Source organism: Lineus longissimus, chromosome 19 (assembly GCF_910592395.1).
Source record: "Lineus longissimus chromosome 19, tnLinLong1.2, whole genome shotgun sequence".
NCBI lineage: Eukaryota > Metazoa > Nemertea > Pilidiophora > Heteronemertea > Lineidae > Lineus > Lineus longissimus.
Genome location: NC_088326.1, coordinates 4,095,141 through 4,117,191, shown reverse-complemented (window position 1 = coordinate 4,117,191; position 22,051 = coordinate 4,095,141). Strand labels below are relative to the sequence as shown.

The 22,051-nt window shown below is 42.0% G+C and overlaps 1 protein-coding gene across 2 annotated transcripts in view; it reads right to left on the bottom strand.

The window, feature by feature from the left end:
- Positions 1-9,955: 9,955 nt before the first annotated feature.
- Positions 9,956-22,051, bottom strand: part of LOC135502955 (exostosin-like 3) — a 46,577-nt gene continuing 34,481 nt past the window's right edge. For both annotated transcript variants that reach the window (XM_064796173.1, XM_064796174.1), the window contains 7 exons: positions 15,787-17,913; positions 15,224-15,325; positions 14,826-14,980; positions 14,318-14,445; positions 13,664-13,808; positions 12,950-13,078; positions 9,956-12,502 (listed from right to left, as the gene is read on the bottom strand). In XM_064796173.1, the coding sequence (XP_064652243.1) occupies positions 12,293-12,502; positions 12,950-13,078; positions 13,664-13,808; positions 14,318-14,445; positions 14,826-14,980; positions 15,224-15,325; positions 15,787-17,728 (2,811 nt within the window). In that variant the 5' untranslated portion in view covers positions 17,729-17,913 and the 3' untranslated portion in view covers positions 9,956-12,292. The remainder of the gene's footprint in view (positions 12,503-12,949; positions 13,079-13,663; positions 13,809-14,317; positions 14,446-14,825; positions 14,981-15,223; positions 15,326-15,786; positions 17,914-22,051) is intronic.

Sequence of the window (22,051 nt, the reverse complement as noted above, 5' to 3'; positions counted from 1 at the left end):
CCAAGGTTGTCAAGGGTAGTGTCCCTGTGGTCTTTTGGTCAAAAGGTGTTGCAACACTAATTGTAACACCCAACACTGACACAAAGTTAACTATAATTTACCGTCTCAATTCACCATGATGACTTGCTGTCAATATACCAGGGTGAATCGAAGATTTTACCAAAAGTGGTCAAACCAAGTGGGCATCTTAGTGAGGGTGAGGTACTTCAGGTGCATATACGACAAGGCTGCTTGAGTTGCCAAGTAGGGTACTTGGACTGTCTTCAAGACCACAGGGAGACAGCAGCTCTGCCAGAAACAGAAGGGTCCTGATGCTGTCCCAGGTACATAAGCTACCTCAGGGAGATCCACTACTGCAAAGAGGCTACTAGAGTTGCCAAGTAGGGTACTTGGGCCTGTCTTCATGACCACAGGGACACAGAAGGGTCCTGATGCTGTCCCAGGAACATAAGCTACCTCAGGGTGATCCACTACTGCAAAGAGGCTACTAGAGTTGCCAAGTAGGGTACTTGGGCGTAAGTAGGGTACTTGGGCCTGTCTTCAAGAGTAAAATGAGCTACATGCAGAAGCTCCGCCAGATACAGAAGATCTTCCGAGATGACAGTGAGAAAGATCCTCTTCCTGAGGCCAACAAGGGCTCATGTTGTTGTGATACAACCTAGAGACAGGTCAGCTAAGAACAGTCTGCGAATCCTCTAGCAGATGCCAGTACCTTTCCCACGCCGGTGTGGAGGTTTAAAAACCATATACATTGTACCATACTTCGTCAGAACACAATTGGGCCGGACGCTTTTTAGGAGGAGAGTTTCTACCTCTACACCCTCGGGCCGACAAGGTATCTTCAATCTTCACCACGTCGACAAGAACACCTGTTGACTTGTTGTAACACAGGTCCGAGACCCGTTAGGCAAGGACAGTCTCCTCAAATGGACAAACTCATTCGCCAGCAGATGCAATACAGGCGCAAGGACTCTTGTTGTGACACAACCGAGCGACAGGTTTGCTAAGGACAGTCTCCTTGTCATTCATGTCATCATGCGAACTGGGGCACCGTATAGTGCTGCCACCTTGGTGTAGTATGACAAAGCACGCAAGTACGTCTGTGATATGCCTTCTACAGTCTCCTTGTTGTGCGAACTGGGGCTTTTTACAAATATCCATGTATGCCCCACAGTAATAACAAAACTGAAATATGCTTAATCCTATTTATTACAAATGTCTGCCAACTAATATGAATGATACAACGTGTACATGAATTACAACTAAATCAACAGTAATAAAATAAACTTTGCATAACAGAATCTGATAATAGGGGGCGACACCATACGGTCCGGACCTACAGGTCCGGAGTTTACCATACCTGCTGTGGGGCTAAATTACTAACCGTATAGTGCTGCCACCTTGGTGTAGTATGACGAAGCACGTAAGTACGTAGACCTGTGATATGCCTGAGTCTCCTTGTGCGAACATAACATAACATAACATACATAACATAACATAATTTTACTGTTCTCAAAAATTCCCTCGCGGGACAATATGAGGCTAACAAAAAATAGTAACAAAAAATTTTCTAACATGGCAATGATTATGATTATGACAAAAAATTAAGGATGGCTTTACAAAATGATGACAAATTTAACAGGGTTGATTGGCCTTTGCCATTTATAAAGGTTTTATAGTAATTACGTTGAAGCGGCCTAGGTATATTTCCCAACATTGGGTAATATGGAATTATTAATTCGCTTAGCCCTATACATGATACAAAATAGTGAACTTCATCTAAAATATCCATTTGCCCACAGAATTGGCAAACAGATTCTGTTACATTGTTTTCGAAAAGTCGAGATCTGACACCTTGAATTTGTAGAGGCCCGGTTCGGAATCTACACACAGCATACATTTTGTCCAGGGGCATTTTTTTTAAATATGGTTCGAATATAAATTCTTCTTGAAACTTTTGGACTTCATGAAAGAACTACGCCATCGCCATCTTCAGGGCTAGGTAGGAACTGAAAAGACAAGAAAAGTTCTTTCCAGTTCAACCTTGCCCTGAAGATGGCGATGGCGTAGTTCGTCCATGAATGAATGAATGAATGAATGAATGAATTGAATGAATGAATGAATTTTATTACTCAGACCTTAATAAAAGGTACAAGAGTACCAAAAGATAACATAATAACATATATACAAGTGAGAAATAAAGGAGGAAAGCACCTATCCTCTATTAACATTATAATTTCTAAAATTTTTCAAAATCTTGCTGCAAAAAATAGCTAATTTCTTAAGTTTTTGTTCTGATGTTTGGTCTAAAGATGTACTAAATTTGAGCATATTTGGACGGTGGCAAAAATACTGACCAAGGTATCTGTATCTGTCCATTTCAAAATGTGGACAGACAAGTAGGTAATGGAATTCATCTCCAACATCATTTTTATCACAAAGTTGACAAGTATTATTTAACTCTTGGTTATTGCCATTGTAGTTTCGACTTTTAACACCTGGAAGCTTGTTGTTTCCTAGTCGGAATGAAATTTGTGCTTTTACCATAAAATCAGGAAGATCAATCAAGTATTTCTGGATTTCACCACCCGTCAGGTGCTGCCATCTGGCCGAAGATTGGAAAAGCTGCATCCAACTTGCACAGCCTACGGCCAGGTGGCAGCACCTGCCGGTAACGAAGTCTCACTTGTTACTCAAAACCACATTTCTATGCCTATTGGGCGAATTTCTTCATTTCATGAGTGTTGGACTCGATGAAATACGTAACTTTCATGATTAAAACCTAAACTTTGAAAACAGGAAGCTCGGAAATGACTGTATTAATGTTTGTATGTGGCGAGTTACCACCCGTCAGGTGCTGCCATCTGGCCGACGATTGGAAAAGCTGCATCCAACTTGCACAGCCTACGGCCAGGTGGCAGCACCTGTCGGTAACGAAGTCTCACTTCTTGCTCAAAACCACATTTCTATGCCTATTGGGGGAATTTCTTCATTTCATGAGTGTTGGACTCGATGAAATACGTAACTTTCATGATTAAAACATAAACTTTGAAAACAGGAAGCTCGGAAATGACTGTATGAATGTTTGTATGTGGCGATTTGCGACACGGCAGGTGCTGCCACCTGGCCGTAGATTGGAAAAGTTGAATGCAGAATACACGGGATAGTTCTACACTATTGATGTCGTGTTTTCGTATTTTGATCCCGTTTACCTCCGTGTTGACACAATTGGCGACCTGTGGCAGAACTGTGGCTTGGATAATACCGTATCTCTGACGCTACGAGATGATACGAAAACACTATCCAGTGTGGTGTATTCTACATCCAAGTTTCCCAACCTACGGCCAGGTGGCAGCACCTGCCGGTAACGAAGTCTCACTTTTTGGCTCACCGTAAGGGGAGTCTATACGATAGCGCTGTGTCCGTCGTCGTCGTCGTCGTCGTCGTCGTCGTCGTCGTCGTATCCTCACAGTGGCACGTTTCTTAACTGCTAGGGCTATGAACTTGAAACTTTGTACACAGAATGCCCTAGGTCAGCTGACCTCTGACACTGATTTTCGGTCCGATCTGATTCTCTGTTTGGCCACCAGGGGGCCAAATGTCGATATCTAAAAAGTGTGATATCTCGCTTATTAGTGACTTGTTTTCGATAAAACTTTTGTTGTAGGTACTCATAGCAAATATACATTTTATATTTTACGGGTTTTTAATTTGACCTTGTTTTCAAGGTCACAGAGGTCATATGGCGTAAATTGGCCATTAGAGTGTAAACTATGGCACGTTTCTTAACCACTAAAGCTATGAACTTGAAACTTGGTACATATAACCCCCTATATCACATAGCCTCTGGTGCTGAATTTTGGTTTGATCTGATTCTCCACTTTGCCACCAGGGGGCCAAAAGTGGATATCTAAAAATTGTGATATCTCGCTTATAAGTGACTTGTTTTCGATAAAATTTTTATGGTAGGTACTCTTAGGAAGAATACATCACATGTCTTACGGGTTTTCAATTTGACCTACTTTTCAAGGTCACAGAGGTCATATGGCGTAAATTGGCCGTTAGAGTGTAAACTATGGCACGTTTCTTAACCAGTAAAGCTATGAACTTGAAACTTGGTGCATATAACCCCCTACATCAGATAACCTTTGATGCCGAATTTTGGCCTGATCTGATTCTTTATTCGGCCACCAGGGGGCCATAATGGAAAAAGGAAGAAGTGCAATATCTTGCTTATTTGAGTGAATTGTTTTCGATAAAATTTTTATGGCAGGGACTTCTAGCAAGGATACACCACATGTCCTACGATTTTTGGATTTGACCTCCTTTTCTAGGTCACAGAGGTCAAATGGCGTAAATTGGCCATTAGAGTGTAACTATGGCACGTTTCTTAACTGCTGAAGCTATGAACTTGAAAGTTGGTACATGTAACCCCCTACATCAGATAATCTCTGACACCGAATTTTGGCCTGATCTGATTCTTGATTTGGCCACCAGTGAGTCAAAACTGAAAAAGTAGGACATGCAATATCTCGCTTATTAATGACTTTTTTCGATGAATTTTTTATTGCAGGGACTCTTAGCAATCACACGATATTGATCTTGTTGATGTCATAGACAATTATTGGTTGGATCATAAACTTATATATACTGCCATGTCTTATTACTTGACATCAATACACATCTAAAAAAAGTCTTCATGCCTGATTGTGTTCACCATATTCACCTCTAAACTAAGCATGATCCTGCCTACTAAAAGATGTATACGGTGAGCACAATGGCCCCTGGCCGTTTCATTACTCAAAACCACATTTCTATGCCTAATGTGCGAATTTCTTCATTTCATGAGTGTTGGACTCGATGAAGTACGTAACTTTCATGATTAAAACCCAAACTTTGAAAACAGGAAGCTCGGAAATGACTGTATGAATGTTTGTATGTGGCGAGTTACCACCCGTCAGGTGCTGCCATCTGGCCGAAGATTGGAAAGGCTGCATCCAACTTTTACGGCCTACGGCCAGGTGGCAGCACCTGCCGGTAACGAAGTCTCACTTGTTACTCAAAACCACATTTCTATGCCTATTGGGCGAATTTCTTCATTTCATGAATGTTGGACTCGATGAAATTCGTAACTTTCATGATTAAAACCTAAACTTTGAAAACAGGAAGCTCGGAAATGACTGTATGAATGTTTGTATGTGGCGAGACATAACATAACATAACATAACATAATTTATTTCTCTCCAAAAAACCCTTTCGGGTATAAGAGGTTACATGATTTAACATTTACATATGGTGGACCAAGCTGGTGAATTCTTTACAAAAACTATGAATATTGTCTAAGTTTACCCGGGAACATTTAGTCATAATGCGATGGAAAAATTCATGATAAAAAACCTGAGGTAATTCTTTTAAGTTTGGAAACAACCTTACTCGCATGTGACGGAAATACGGACACTTAATGAAATAATGAAGTTCGTCTCTTACACAAACCTGGTCACAAAGACCACGAATATTTTCTGCAGTTTCATTTCTATACATTCTGGTTACTGTTTCTGGGAATTTTATAGATCCAGTACGAAATTTACAAAGACTGACCGTTTGATATAATGGTAATTTTTTAACATAGGGCTCCATATTCAGGTTTTGTTTAAACATTCTATAAATTGTACATCTGAAATCGTTATTTACCTCGTTTCTCCATAGTTGTTCACACTGGTCTCTCATTATCTGTTCAACTACAATTTTCAGTTCTCGTAGGGACAAAACCTCGGGAGTATACCAAATTTGAGTGAGGCCACAGCTGTCTAGAACAGTTTTCACACTTTTACCCCAGCCTTGGTTTAAATAACCCTAGTCTAAATGCTCCCTAGTTATGTTATAAAAGATATAAGCCCATTTATCTGTTTTTCCAATTCTGAGTCTGTTCCAAAAAGATAACATTCGCACGGCTATGTGAATCTTCAAAGAGTGTCGCCCAAGTTCTCCCATTACCATTACTGTAGGAGTTCTTAACGGTAATCATAGCAAATATTTGCAAAATTTAACTTGTACACGATCCAGCAACTCGGTGTTTTGGTTACCCCACACCTCACTACCATATAGCAAAACTGGTGTGACTACTTTGTCAAATATGTCTAGACTCAATTCGACCGTAAGAGAAAGTCTTCTACACGCTCTCAGTACACCAAACATGGCTTTCATACCTTTATTATATCTATCTTTTATTGCCCTCGCAAAATTTCCATTATATGAGAATGTTACGCCTAAGTATGTGAAATGGTCTACCAACTCGACCCTACCCCCATTATATCTAAATTCCGGTATATTTCCTCTAAGCTTTCCCCGAGAAAAAATAACGCATCTTCTCTGGTGCTGCCCTCTGAGCTAAGAAAATGGAACTATAGGCAATTACTAAAAATTAAAAATATCGCCCGTTTTTAGGGCGGGGGACGATTTACAGCTGGAACCCCTGAACCAGCTCACTCAGATCATGGAGGTATTTAATACCTCCATGGGTAGTCCAGGTTGTAACCTAATTGTCACAATGATAGTCAGGCTACAACACAATAATATCGGGAAGGTGGGAGACAGTTGCCAATAAACACAAGAATCTTTCAAACACACAAGACTCAATCTGAATATCGAAGACATACATTGATTATAACTGTCTTCTCTGTAGCAGGGTCGAGCTGTTGTGTCAGATCTACATTGCACGATTCTAGGATGAGACGGAGAATTCGATCGACCATGTTCTTATATTGATTGGTGACTGGTTCAATATGTCAGATCCTACTTGCTGACTTTGAGCTGGTAATCTGTGGGTCAGTCTCCGGTGATGTTATGATGAAGCAAAATACAATTTGTAGTGTCTCCTTCAAGATTGTGACTGTCTTCGGAGAGTGTGTGACTTACAGACGACACGCGGATATATCCGTACGAGACTCATCTTCTCTGGTGCTGCCATCTGAGCTAAGAAAATTGAACTAGGCAATTACTAAAAATTAAACATATCGCCCGTTTTTAGGGCGGGGGACGATTTACAGCTGGAACCCCTGAACCAGCTCCCTCAGACCCGTCATTCATCAAGTCAAAGCAAGCATGAACCTGGTTTAATCTGTGGTTTATCTTATTAACACACTACCTAACAAGTCCCTTATATACTGTGCAAATTCTCTCGGCATTACATCCACGGTGTTAACCCCACTTACGTAGCAGGTGCATTGCAGGTCAATTGTCTATGCTGCCACCTCTTAGTGAGGACAGAGGACAATAACTGGTAGTCCCGGCAGCGATATTTTTTTTACAGGTAGGTTCGTCAGGCGAAGTTGCTGAGCTCTGATTGGCTGTCAATGTACACAATGGTACGAACCTACTTGTAAAAATAACTCGCAGGCGGGAGGGTCCTGGTGTGTTCCTCAGGTACATGAGCTACTTTAGGAGCCTACTTGAGTTGCCAAGTAGGTTACTTTAGCCTGTCGTCAAGACCACAGTGAGACAAAAGCTCTACCAAAGACAGAAGGGTCCTGGTGTAGTCCCAGGTACATCAGCAACTACAGTCTACTTGATTTGTCAAGCATGGCACCATCAAGTAGGGTACTTGGGCCTGTCTTCAAGAGTACAATGAGATAGAAGCTCTGCCAGGGACAGAAGAGTCCAAATGTTGTCCCAAGGGCATTAGACTCCCGGGGCAGTCCATTGCGTCATCCTACTTAGATCTCCTTGTGTACGGGGCGACAGGACGAGGCCGAGATCAGCTATTGGCCATGGCTTCTTGAGTTCCCAAGTAGGGTACTTGGGCCTGTCTTCATGGGTACAATGAGATAGATGCTCTGCCAGAGGTAGAGGGTCCTGATAATGTCTGTGGTACATGATGTACTTCAGGTAGGCTATTTGAGCTGCCAAGTCCTTGGCTTGGGCCTGTCTTTAAGAGTAAGACCACAGTGAGATAGAAACTCTACCACACTCTAGGTGGAAGAGATCTGATGGCCATGTATGTGTACAAAATATTGCTTTCTCAATACTTCTATCTCATGTAGACTGGTTAAGTTGAAAGCGCTTTGGCCTGTCTTCAAGAGTACAGTGGGATAGAAGCTCATCCACACTCAGGCAGGAAGGGCCCTGGTGTCCATGTGTGCAGCAACTATGGCTTTCTTGAATATTTAAAGTCTATTCCATGTAGGCTTCTTGAGTTGCCAAGCAGGGTACATGGGCCCGACTTCAAGAGCACAGTAATTGAGTGAGTTAGAAGGTCCACTAGTGTGTCCTGGTGTTGTGTCAGGTACATGAGGTAGTCAAGATGCCAAGTAGGGTGCTTTGGCCTGTCTTCAAGACTACAGTGAGATAGAAGCTCTACCCGGTGAAGATCATTTCACCAGGCGGGGTGCCCTCCATGGGAGCGTGGCCCGTCTCACCATGGTCTCAATTTACATCCCAGTGTGCGAGTAATAAGGGAAGAACAAAGTTGTATTATTTGTATACAAATTTTTATTCCTATTAATTTCCTGACCAATCAACGATACACATCATTGTGTCCTGTTACAAAATATCTCAATCAACAAATTAAGCAGTATACTGGCACTTGATCATTCAGCACGCACCAATATCTCATTGGTCAGTTGCAAAAGCGCACCTCATATCGTCAAATAGTCAAATAGTGATGTATCACACACATCATATCGTCACATAGTCAAATTGTGATGTATTACAGGCAAAAGTGTCCATCAATGATGGGCCCATGGATGGATCTGAGATGATCGTCACAGACCACAATTTACACCGGAACCCCATTATAGATTCCAAGATGGCCCAATGGTAGATCCACAGACAGAATGGTCTGAATGTTGTCCTCAGGAGATCAGCTACTTACTGCAAGTAGGCTACTCCAGTTTCCAAGTAGGGTACTATGGGGCCAGTCTTGATGGGAGTTCCATCGTAGGCCCATTGACGGTGGGTCCCATAAAAATGAACGCGTACAGCAAAGTACAAACTCAATTGAGTGACAGTCTTCAGAATTCTTGAAAATAACATGAATTTGCCAATTCTGATATAAGTTCTTGAAAGGCCGCCAAGAAGTTATAATGTATTCCATCCATGGATCAATGATGGGCCCATGGTAGATACGACCATGGGTTATGTCCATGGGTCTATGCTGGGGATTCGCCATTCTATCTATGGATGATTAATCGACCCCATTCATGGAAACTTTTGCCTGTGTACTAGTAACAACCCTAGCGGTGAACATGTGAAATACAACCCTAGTGGTCAACTTGTGACTTCAAAATGCACCTGAGTAGCCAAACTACGTCGGCGCACCCAATCCCAGTTGTGGCACTGTAGCTGAAATCCTCTTGGTCAAATATAAAAATGCACCTTCTGAAATCGATTTTTTGCTACCATACACTACTTTAAGCTAGTTTGACTTGAATCTTTTTTAGTGTAGAAATTGATTATTTCATGATTTACAATGATAGTCGCAATCGATTACCATGATTTAACCCCTCCCCTCCATTTTAACCTTAATCTCATTTCAAGGGTGAAATAATTAAATATACAATTAATACACACCACTGGTTTATTCTGACTGTGTTTTGCTGGTGTAGAATTTGATTAATTCATGATTCAGAATGTTAGTCAGAATCGATTACCATGATTCAGCATTCCCCCCTTCATTTTTACCTCAATCTCATTTCAAGTGTAAAATAATTGAATATACAATACACAAAATTTTAATGCCGACAGTCACATTAAATACCCTCCAAGTCTGTCCGATAAAACATTGTTTACTCACATGTGGCGTATTGGAAATTGTTAAAACATTATGCCAGATACAATTATAAATGATTCAGTTCTTTGAAATAACATTCATTTCCATTCATTGAGTGAAACCTTTCCACCGTAATGTGCCTAGTAGATCCAGCTATGATTTATCCATTCACACCCGGACATAATTAAATTTCACTCACTCCGTTAATTATCCATCCCTAACTAAAGAAACCAACTAGCGCCATCTGATATCTACTAATCAAACTATAATCGCTTGAAAAGATCGTCAGAGTATTGTCATATGTTGCTCGAGTCTCCACAAGCGTATTAAAGATGAACGCATCATGTGACGGTGCGGGAAATTTGAATTTGAAAAACCGTGAGTATACGGTTAGCGGCTGTGAAATCAAACATGACTTAAGCAGCATAGCAAAAAAAATAGTAGTATACATACATTGAAAACCTAGCATTATCTTTGTCATTGAGATACATGTATTCATAATCTAACCATTGCACAAAAAAGATACATGTATCTGGCACAATGTCCAGTTACAAAATTGTTTAACTCACAAATACTGTAAAAGTTCAATTCAGAGGCCACTCCGGTAAGCAGAAAAGGCCTAGATTTTTTCTTTATTCATGATCAGGCAGAAATCCCTTCACTGGATGACTGTGTCAACTTGTCAATTTCATTTGAAGGTGCGATATATTACCCAAATGACCTGACCCGGCCCACCGTGGCACTGACCAGAAATCGACATATAATTTTATACCCCATTTAAATCTTTTAAAAGTGGATACTGTTACGGTTATAGGCTGTGAAAGCAAAAACAATGATGTCACTTATATGGGTCGTGACTATGTATAAAGAAAAATCTTTGCTTTTCCTTATTTCGTGCAGCGGCCACTAAACGCAACTTTTACATAACGCATCCACGATAGAAAAATATTGGCAGTAAAAATACACCATATTTACATTTGTGTGAGAGTACTTATTCATCATCGAACACTTAAATTGAGAGGCTGTGCGAATGACGTCATCACAGATAGTCATCATTTTGGACATCAAGTCGACGTCATTGAGCCACGTGGCGTACTTTGTAGTCTGCCTAATAATGGCTGTTGTGAAGTGTGGCGACATCAAAAATGATGTCATCCAAACGAGACGCACTTCGCTGGCAAGGTCAGCAGGGTCAAGGCCATTGACCGACGTCAAAAATGGATGCTCGAATGACGTCAGTGTACAGACTCTATTCGATATACCAGTACAAAATGATGCACAAAACGGCATTTTGTAATGTCACCGCTTGTTCTAAAATCTTCAACATCTATTTAGTTTCCAATTTGGAAACAACTTTCAGTTGCATTTTCATCTACATTTCGACAGTCATTCCTATCATACTTTGTGCACATAATACCTGTATTTGATTTTGTGCACATAATATTTTAAGAATTTCAACGCAAAGTGCCACAGGGCCTCATTACTACCACAGCATGCTAGCAAGATGAAACTGATTCCTCCCCTACATACTATAATTCTTTCGCACTACCAGTAATCAATTACCGTAAAGCTTATTTCCCTTCTCATCAATGAATTTTACCAAGAGAAGGCCGTCACTGCATTAGCATCCATTAGCATTAGCATTAGCATTTTTGATTGTATGTAAACAAAGAAATGAAATAAAATCACCTTATTTATCAAATTTCTTACATGCACCATAACTGCAAAGTTTTGATTTTTTTGTAAAATATCACTACTGACACCACCAGGGTACCAGGACGTCAGAAAAAAAATCTATAAAAAAAAAATTAGTCAGATTCATGAGTTGCTATCAGTCAACTTACTTCAAAACAACCAATACACATCCAATGGAGTGTCATTTTTATCATTGTTATCTTTCCACAGATCATCCAGCCACTTTTTCTATCGTCTGCCCAAACATGTTCCAACTGCAATCTATCATGTAAAATCAGAACCACTGATCTCAGTGGATGATTCTAACAATTAGTACTCGGATATGATTTCAGCTCGCACCACAGTCGTTTCCAAAAAGATCATTTTCCAGAGATTATCTGTGTTGAAAGGGTACTGCTCTACCGAGAATACTCGTCCTATGCCAGAGATGACTGAAATGCCAACCGAGTACATCCGGTCTTCAAGTTTATTGAAGTTGAGAACTTTCCTCACTATTCCTTTTCCAATTGCAGATTCATGAGTCGCGTAAAATGTCTGGGTCTACAGTATAGAAAGCGCCTAAATAAACTTGAAGCACTTTTCTTTGCAGAGAGGGTGCCTAAATAAACTTGAAGCACTTTTCTTTGCAGAGAGGGTGCCTTAATAAACTTGAAGCACTTTTGCTTGCACAGGGGCGCATGAATAAACTTGAAGCACTTTTGCTTGCAGAGGGTACCTAATAAACTTGAAGCACTTTTCTTTGCAGAGAGGGTGCCTAAATAAACTTGAAGCACTTATGCTTGGACAGGGGCGCATGAATAAACTTGAAGCACTTTTGCTTTCAGAGGGCCCCTAAATGAACTTGAAGCACTTTTGTTTGTCGTGTGGAATGCGCGTCTTGAAGAGGATCGAGTCGACTCGAAACTGCGTGTAAAGTAACGGCATGTAGCCGTAGACTTTCACGAAGAAGTTCATACACTTGTGGCGCTCCTGGAAGTGCGAGTCATCGAACGAGAGAGCTTTGGGGCAGCCGGGGCAACGGAATGTCCAGCGAGAGGTCACCTGAAACGAAGTTGAAAACATTGGAAATACCGAGGTTACACATGGTCTTGACTACCACTCCTGTTCCAACTCCGAGGTAATAAGGAACCTGGCAATAGGGGGTCCTGCAGGCAAGTGGACCATGGTTGTAATGAGAAAGCCATGTCCCGAGTCAATGATTATTGAATATTTCATCCCTTAATTACTCTACATGGGGAAATAGCATCAAAAATGTTGTTTTATTGGCCCTTAATTCTATTTTGATGAGTTTTAGGGAGAAAATCAAGAAAACTTAATTTCAATGGAAAATACACTTGAAGTGTACCTTTTAGTACTGGTGCTGCCATCTGGATTTTTAGTTCTGCAGGTTCCTCATTCCCTTTTCACCCCTTACTGCAAAGTGTGGTGAATTGGCCCTAGGGGTGACGAACAGACTCCCTGCTGCCAAGCTCTGGGTGTCAGACTCACCTTAATTGGCGGTTTCCTTGTGATATGGGAGATGAGGAAATTCATGGCAAGATCTTCACAGTTCATGTATTCATCCACCTTATCCCTGATCGCCTGTGGCATGATATAACTGTACAGGTATGCATAGTACTGAAACAAGAGACAACAAAATATGATTTATCAATTTTCTGTACCCAGCCTCAGGTGGAGCCACTGGCTTCTCTTTCAGAGCATATGCCTTATAAGAAGCCATTCCTTCTCACCAGTCTTCAGCTACCTGATAGAAGACATACCTCCACTTGACGTTTCGATCTGTGTCCCTCACTAGAGATTATGCTACTAGGCACAGTTCCAGACTTAACGAGCTTCATATGCTATGCGCCCAACAAGCCAGCGTTAGCTAGCATGGTGCTAGACATTGGTTTCAGAATCAGTGCCAGGCGCAGAGTGAGGTAGCACAAGGCTTATCTGGACTTAGGGTAGTTGCTAAGGACTTCTTCTTCTTCAGGGTGCACTTGGAGGTGATTTTCTCCAGGGAATGAGCGTTTGAGCAAGCCACTATGGGCATGATGGGTGAGGCACAAATTGAACTAAAGGACAATTTTCCCACACTTTATCATTTAGAGGAATTCCACACCTCTTTTCAGCATGGTTGACCACATGCCTTAGTAAAGAATACCTTTCCCCTATGACCTAAGTCCCTCACACTAATTCCCCTCTCCTATCTCAACTCACCTTATGAAAGAAGGCAGCACCGGTGAGCACCATGGAAAGTTCACATGAGTAATTAGAATTATAGAACCAGCTATTTGATTTGATGTCATATGCATGATAGCGACCAGGGAATCCGACGAGACGATCGCGGGCCTCACGCCACACCCTAGAAAGAGAAAAGGTATTTGGTAAAGAAGCCATGTCAAGCTTCAGATAGCTGTTATGAGCATAACAATTTCATCCCATCATATTGACCTGTTTGTATGCTTGATTATAGGGTGTTTTTCAAAACAGGTCATCACCTACATTTGGCCATAAAACACCAAGCTTTTAAATGCTAACTGTAAAATATCATAACAAGTCCGATCTCGACTTTAGTCAACAAAGAAAAGCCTCTCCGTTTGACCGCTCTCAACAATAAACACCTACTTGGCACTCCTTCACATAACACAAAGCTTGTGAGACTGAGGTATTCCGAGTGACAACTTTGGTTACGTACTGCAGTAGCTGGGCATGAATTTCATATAAGGTTTTCCAGGGTGAAAATTTGAGTTCTGTGAGTATATTGGCATCAAAGGTGAGATGTAAACAACATTCTGCTCTGGAAACTCAGGCTTTATTGGGTGGTATTTCTGTGGAAACTCGAGCTCGAAAGGGTTAATGCGACGAACTAACCTGAATCCAAACATAATCTCGTCATGCCTCAAATGAGCATCATCATCGACAGACAAGATAGCCTCCGTTTCGATGACTTCGTATGGCAAGAAACGATTATTCAGACTATTTTTCTTGGTCCGCACAACCTGGGAAAAGAAGATAAGATTGTATTACACGCATTTCCCAAGACGGCAAAAGAAAATTTCCTTGGGATTCCACTGGGGTTCACCCCCGAAGAAGTGGTATACACATCAGGGTATGCACTGTTGTGTCCACAGAGGTGGTAGGCAGGCGTGGGCAGTCTATCCCAACTTCGACCATGATTACCACCCACTGTCACCCAAAACCAGGCCATGGATCTGCAAACCAAGATAGGTTTATGCTAAGTCAAGCATATCCATTAGAAACACTCCTGATCAGAAATGAATCACATGAGCTGAATTTTGCCCTATTTTTGATTTTGCTATTTTTGCTACATCCTGTATACCGAAAGTGACAACAACATTAACACTACTTTTAAACTCACATGAATCTCAACCCCTATATCAGGCCACTGTAGATCCTCCGCAGGTAGCCCGGGACTATTCCAAACGACGATGACCTTATTGAGGTGGGGTAGGCCTTTCAATCGCTGCAGCGCGTTGATGAGGACAGCCTCACGCTCGTAGGTCAGCATCACAACTAGAGGAAGGAACGCAAAACAATTTTAGAGAAGATTACCAAATTTTTCAGTTTCAGAACACATTTTTTAAAAAGTGGTCACTACAAAACGGTCTCTGCCAGCCACCAAGAAGCAAACATGAAACTTGGATTTCTCCATTTTCAAAAATTTCCCCATTGGTGACGTCGACGAGCATTTTTATACATAGCTCCTTAAAATTTAGTTGTCTTATAAGATAACCCCATGCACCCCATGAAACTTACGTGTGAATTGTTCCCTCGGTACGTTCCCACCCAACGCCTCATTAAACTCTTTCCCGGCCCCACCGAGACCTTTGTTAATGGGCCGGAAACCGTGCTCAGAACCTGCAAAGAAATATTTATCAAATATTGATAACAGAAGAACTGAGCCTTTTAATCAAATGTGACTGAATGTGCACCGATCTCGATGGTCTAGTGGTTAAGGTGTTTGCCTCGTGAACAGAAGGTCAAAGGTTCAAGGCCCACTGGTAACCTCTTCCCGATGCAGCCGGTTGGTTAACCGCCAGCTAGTTAAATATAGGGTGCCTTCTCACCAGGCGCCTGGCATTAGAGATAGGAGTTTGGAAGTAAAGACCGTCTAGTAAAAGCCAAAATCTAACTGGCCCTTTCATTATGGGTGACACTATAATAAACAAACTTGACTTTTACTGGCCATGGACACCACCATGACCGCACAGCTCTGAGGTTCTGTGGCGGAACTCTCTAGGACCGATCTCCTGTAACCGAAAATTTTGTTAGTTTTACATCATATCATCTCAACCACATTTCCTCTGCCGCAAACCTACCTTGAAACTTGGCCTCTGAGGGGAGCGTGTGTTCAAACGGCGTGTAGGGGAAGAGATGGAATGGATCGCCAGGCTTGTTAAACCAATCAAACCTCGACGTGAAGTTGCGACGGAATGCTTCGGATGCTAATGGCGGCTCTAAAGGTCCCAAGATATCGTCCGTCTCAGGTTCAATATCTGACGGCTCCACTTTCAAAGGCACAAAGGAGGCGTTGAAAACGCTGGGAGCAGGTTCGTTTTGCAACGGCAGAGGCGGGATCTGCAGGCGCGTCCTCACGATGGCGAGGATAGTATCCACAATACTTTTAGTCGTGCCCATGTACGTCTGCCAAATCATGCGGCCTTGTTGACGCATCGCAAAGATGTCGTTCTCCGTGTACGTCCGCATGAGGAAATGTAATTCGGTGACGCGGGCTTTCGGGAACGTTATTGTCGCTTTATCCCAGCGGATTATTTCCTCGTATGGTAGCGCCACCTGCTGGCCAAGTATCACAGGAATTGAGCCAAATTTCAACGCTTCGAATAATCGTGTTTGAAACGTCAATGTTGAGATTACGGAGTTGTTCACTGGGGCGAGGATGAGATTGAACGTAGATTGTTTGAGAAGGTCGTACCTCTCCGACTCTGGCCCGCACAGCGCCCATTCGGCGTTCAATGACGGCACGACTTCCGAGTTTGTATTGCAATCAAAATGAAACAGCACCCCGTCCTGAGGATGAGAGATCGGAATCTTCTTCAAATAGTCCACGATGAAATTTTCATCTGTGATAACCCCTGGTATTAGCCCACCGCTAGTCCTACTCTTGCTATACGGTATAAACCTTAACCTTGACTTTTCAAGGTCACCACCTTGTAAACTCCCCGTCCGACCAAGATGGCGGAAACTTCCGTTGAATGAGAATAAATACTTTCGTCTGATTGGCAGAAGGAGTGGTAGCTCCTCCCACACCGTTCCATGAGCAATTCCTAATAACGGCGGCACCACTAAATCAAACTTATCACGATATCTTGAACTTGAAAATACCGATTGCGCAATCATTGCCCTGCCTGTATTGACGTGCTCAAAGATATCCGTTCCGTCATAGCGGTTGCTGAGATTCAAGATCACATGGTTTCTGCCGTCACCTCGCCAATAAGGCAAACTCCGCAATTTTTGTTCTAAATATTCCGGCGTAGTCCGCACACCGATCGTGTCGCCAAGAATCACAACATAAAGGCATGCAATGTGAGCATCATAAGTCACATGTGGCGACGAATTCAGCGCATGCATCACAGAATTTTTCACGAAATCTTCAATTTCCGATTTCAAAAGCGGGTAGTCTTCCGGATTATAAAAAAAGACCGGAAAACCGGACGTCACTGAACACCGAGAGTAATCGAAGCAGTTGTACATTTTGCAACCGAAAGACAAATTCGGCATCGGTAGCGTCATGCTGTCTTGATCGCTGGGCAATATCTTCATAGGCGCTGCCACGTCTGGCATCAACTTCCGCGCCATCTCCAACTGAATCACTTTCGTATTCTCCAACGTCAATTTCAACTTGGACAAACTCTTCTGCGATTTTTCATAATCGTTCCGCAGACTGTCCAACTGCATGTTATACGTTGATAATTCCGCATGCAACTTCTGCCGTTTCGACTCCAATTCTCGCAACTCGTTATTGACGCTCCCGCGTATCCGTTTCAATTCCTCGATACGATATATCAAGTCGGACACTTTCATCATCTGAGGGTCCTCCACGTGGTCGAGTTTTATCCTCGAGCGATGCGATACACTAACGTTGTCAGAGCCAATATTTCCCAAATAATAATGGGTAACAAGCGGCACGAGTATCAGGACGAAGAATAACGCCACGATTAACCGTGTCATGCACGACGACCACAACCACCGTTTACAACCAAACGTCCGCAGCCATGAAGTCTTCCCATTCGGTGCTGCCATCTTATTTCCAAATCCACAAGTAATATTCGAGAATTCTAAACCTCAGCCGTTATAGATAAAGATCATGTTGTTCGGCATCGTTTCTTGCGTTCGTTATCTTACGGTCACGTTTTCGTCGCATATCAGGAGGACTCGTGGCAATAATTATCCAAGACGTGACTCAGAGTTCACTGTCTGCTTTCATCCTAAAAAGATAGACAAAGAACAATGTTTAATTCAATTATTTTGATATAAAGTTCATGGTTTATAGTCCAGTATCGACAACAGCAGACGTCATCATCTGACTTGACACTCTAGTCATAAACTCTATAGCTCTATGAGAGCTTGAGGCTTCCACGAGTCGGCACCCCAGCCAGCTCGATCATGTGCACCCCATGTGCACCCCAAGTGCACCCCATGAGCACCCCATGCCAACTTGTGCTACATCTTGTTAAGTGCCTGCCTTTCCAAGTCCATAGTCCTTCTCAAGGTTCCCTTCGGTCTGCCTTGATTTCAGTTCCCCTGTCAATGTTACAATCAACTATTTCAGGGCCTGGTTTTTCAAAACAAATTATGCCACTAACGCTGGGGTTGACCTTACTTGAGGTTAAGTCTAAGGGGTTAAATCTGAAGGAGATTACGCCATGTTAAGTTAACCTGAACGAAACAAAATTTGTTTTGAACACCCAGGCCCAGGACAATAACAAGATCTGCTGAAATGTACAAAAATAAAAATCTGAAATTTTTTGATCCGTTAAACTTCCTCCTTAAAATCTGAAAATCATCGCACAATCATGTCATCTCAAACTGATAGACATATTCACAATTTAAGCAATAAAATTGACATGGCGTCAGACGTACAGCAAATCTATCCCAAAGGACCTTCCACAGAAAACGTTATCGAATGATCCGTTTACATAAACCGTCATCTGTCATCGTGTTACTTTGCGGATTACTTCCCCGCGTTTCACAGAGCGGCCAGATTCATCGCTATTCTCACATCTCAACGGAGCCCGAGGTGGAGTCTTTGAAATTATAAATCGCTTTGCTCCATTTAGCGATATATAGGAAAGGATGGGAATACTGTGAAACCGGAAATATTTGTGCACCTTTTATTTTTGTGTTTTTCACGTTTACAGATAATTGCAACGAGATATTGGTGGCAAAAATGAAATTCTTATCGTAATTATTGTTAGTGTTGTCAAATCACTTAATTGAAAATACAGTAGAACCTCTCTATCAAGGACACCCTCGGTACTGACAAGTGCTGTCCTTAATTGAGAGGTGTCCTGATAAGAGAGGTCAGATTGATTGGAAACAACCAATGTGACCGAAACTAGTGTCCTTAATAGAGAGGTGTCCGCTAAGGAAGCTTCCACTGTATACAAAAACTTTAAATTATGCAAAACCGAAAAATAAAATGGCTGTGAATATTACCAGGTTTACAGTATAATCTGTATATGCCGGGTAAACTAACCCTTTAAGATCAATCAGGGCTACCAACATCAACTACTTCCAACCCAGCAATTATTTGCGGTCGTTATCAACCACGGATGCATCCTAGAGCGTCCTGATATCCACCAATCATTCAACAACAGCGAACGGAAATGATAATCTTGAGCAAATCACAAGATAAATCAGATCATGGACGCATTTATCGTGCAAATTCACTGCTTATTTGATTTTGTCGAGCACAATCGCGGAGAGATCGTAAATTCGAAATGTGATATGAGAAAAACGTTCCGTCAAGTTCAAAGACTGTCTCGGAGCGGGCACAGCTGGCCAATTTTCCAAAAGTGATCGGGAAATGATTCGGCAACTTTTTGGTCTATACCAAGTTTTTCTCAGTGGTTTTAAATACCAGCTGACAACCTCAACAACATTCTTGAGATCAGTTGGCCTCGGAACTGTTTGTGACATGATCGGGTCGGGAAAAACCGACATCAAGTGAATCGTAGCTTTTGATAGAATTCTTTACATCTTCATCAACTTCTTCTTCTTCTTCAGCGTTTGCTCTGCACTCGGAGGCGTTATTCTCCAGGGAGTATTCCTCCTCCAAAGCGGGATGAGCGTATAGTATGTGGTGTATCCTTGCTAGGAGTACATACCATCAAAGTTATATCAAAATCGAATCATTAATAAGCAAGATATCACACTTTTCACGCTTTTAGCTTTGGCCTTCTGGTGGCCAAGTTAAGAACTAGATCGAACTGCAATTTGCTGTCAAAGTCCAAAGTCCATCTGACTTGTGGGTTCAAGTTCTAGCCAAGTGTGTACACAGTTCATGTGCACACAGTTTCAAATTCATATTCTAAAATACCTTGGTACCGTAAAGTCAACTTTTAAATGGAAAATGCATAAGCCTCGTTCTGAGAGTGGAGTGTTTTGGACACGCAACCAAGATGCTCTACCAAAGTTCCCTCGGGTTGCACTAAAATGTGGAACCATGCACACAGCTCACTTCAGAAGTTTGAGGCTCTCAAAACACTGCTTCAAACACAAATCAGCCAAGGAAGCATCAACCACCCTAAGTTTTTTAATGAGCACTACACATATTTGCTGAGAAAAACGCTCCAAATAGCCCATTTGCGCGGATTTTAGCGTCACTTGAGCGAGCCGATCCGGACTTCCTATACGGGCTGCCGTAACATAATGTAAACAACGGCGCTACCGGCGCTCCGGGCAGGCGATGGATGGAATTTGCCAAATTCGCACATATTCAAGTTATTTCGTGGCCTATCTTTTTAAGTTTGAGGTATTTTAGAATAGAAATTGAACCCTCGGCTTCGGACCTTGGTTGAGTTACCAAGACACTCTCGGGTGGAGCTAAAATTTCGTCCAAACCCTCGCCTGTCGGCTCGGGTTTGGACTGTATTTTAGCTCCACCCTCGAGTGTCTTGGTAACTCAACCAAGGTCCTCCGCCTCGGGTTCAATTCCTTAAGCAATACATGTAGCACTTAAGAAGCTTCCCACTGTTTTTGATTTTTTATTAGTATGACTGACGATGACAGATGAAGAACATTGTGGTATGACATAGACTCACCTACCGGTGAGCCAATAAAGAGTTAAAAGGTTTCGAGATCTGAACCTCATCCAATCGAAAAATTGCTAATTATACAATAATCCCACAACACACACTATCTTTAGAAGTACAGTGGAACCTCCCTTAGCGGACACCTCTCTATTAAGGACAACCTCTATTACGGACACTTGCTTTGGTCCCTAATTGGTTGTTTCCATTCAATTTGACCTCTCTAATCAGGACACCTCTCTATTAAGGACACCACTTGTCAGTCCCAAGGGTGTCCTTAATAGAGAGGTTCTACTGTACAACTTTGCCAACAATTATTATGTGATATTTGCTGAGGAGAAATTGTCTCCACTTACCAGAGATTCTCATCACACTTCGGGTACTCAGCTGCGATAAATAATTCAGCGTGTTTACGCAGCGGATAATATCAGAGATAACCAGATAATCAGATCACGGAGAGTTATATAAGATATATGCGTTTTGTTATCAAGCCTCTGGCTATGGGCACACAAACTGAGGTTATTGGGATCATGATATCGATACCCTAATCTCACCACCAGGCGGATGTCTGAAGTTAGCACTGGCTCGGGTGACGTCAGTTGGTGACATACACAGGTCTCTACTGTGAAATCAGTTGTTTTAAGTCTCAAAATTAGTAATTCTAACCATTCTAATGGCAATTTTAGACCTACTAATTAATGGTTAGTTTCATGACTCTTTTTACTAATTTGGCAGCAACTTTATAGTAGTAACTACCGGACATTTCTAGACGCCACATCAACCAAAGAAGATTGGACAATTTGAAGCATTTCATTGGGAAATAACAAGGAAAGCTCCAGGCAAAACATTCAATCGATATTGTCTCAAGAAAGGCTTGAAGGCCACGAAGGATTACTGGATAGTGAACAGGGCTTCCAGTCTCTAAGCTGACAGGTGCTGAAACCGACAAAATGTCGAATGGAACATCAATAGTGGAAGCCTCCCTTAACACAACACCTGCTCTACAAAGACAGCCATTTTGGTGAAATTGACAAAGTTCTTTTGATTTGACCTCTATTATCAGAACAGCATTTAACAATCCCACTTTGTATCATTTTGAGAGCTTTTCAATAGCAGTTTTGACAAGTCAACATTTTGGGACCACTTCTGCTGAAATTGACAGCATGTCAGACTCTACCAATAAAAGAGTTAACCAAATGAAATTGAAAAGCCAATGTTTTATACAAAACCGGGGCAGACAAATACTCCTGAAAGAGCTGCCTCGAGCAAAATGGTCCATTAGTTTCGAAATAATAGTTTTCCGCGAGGAACA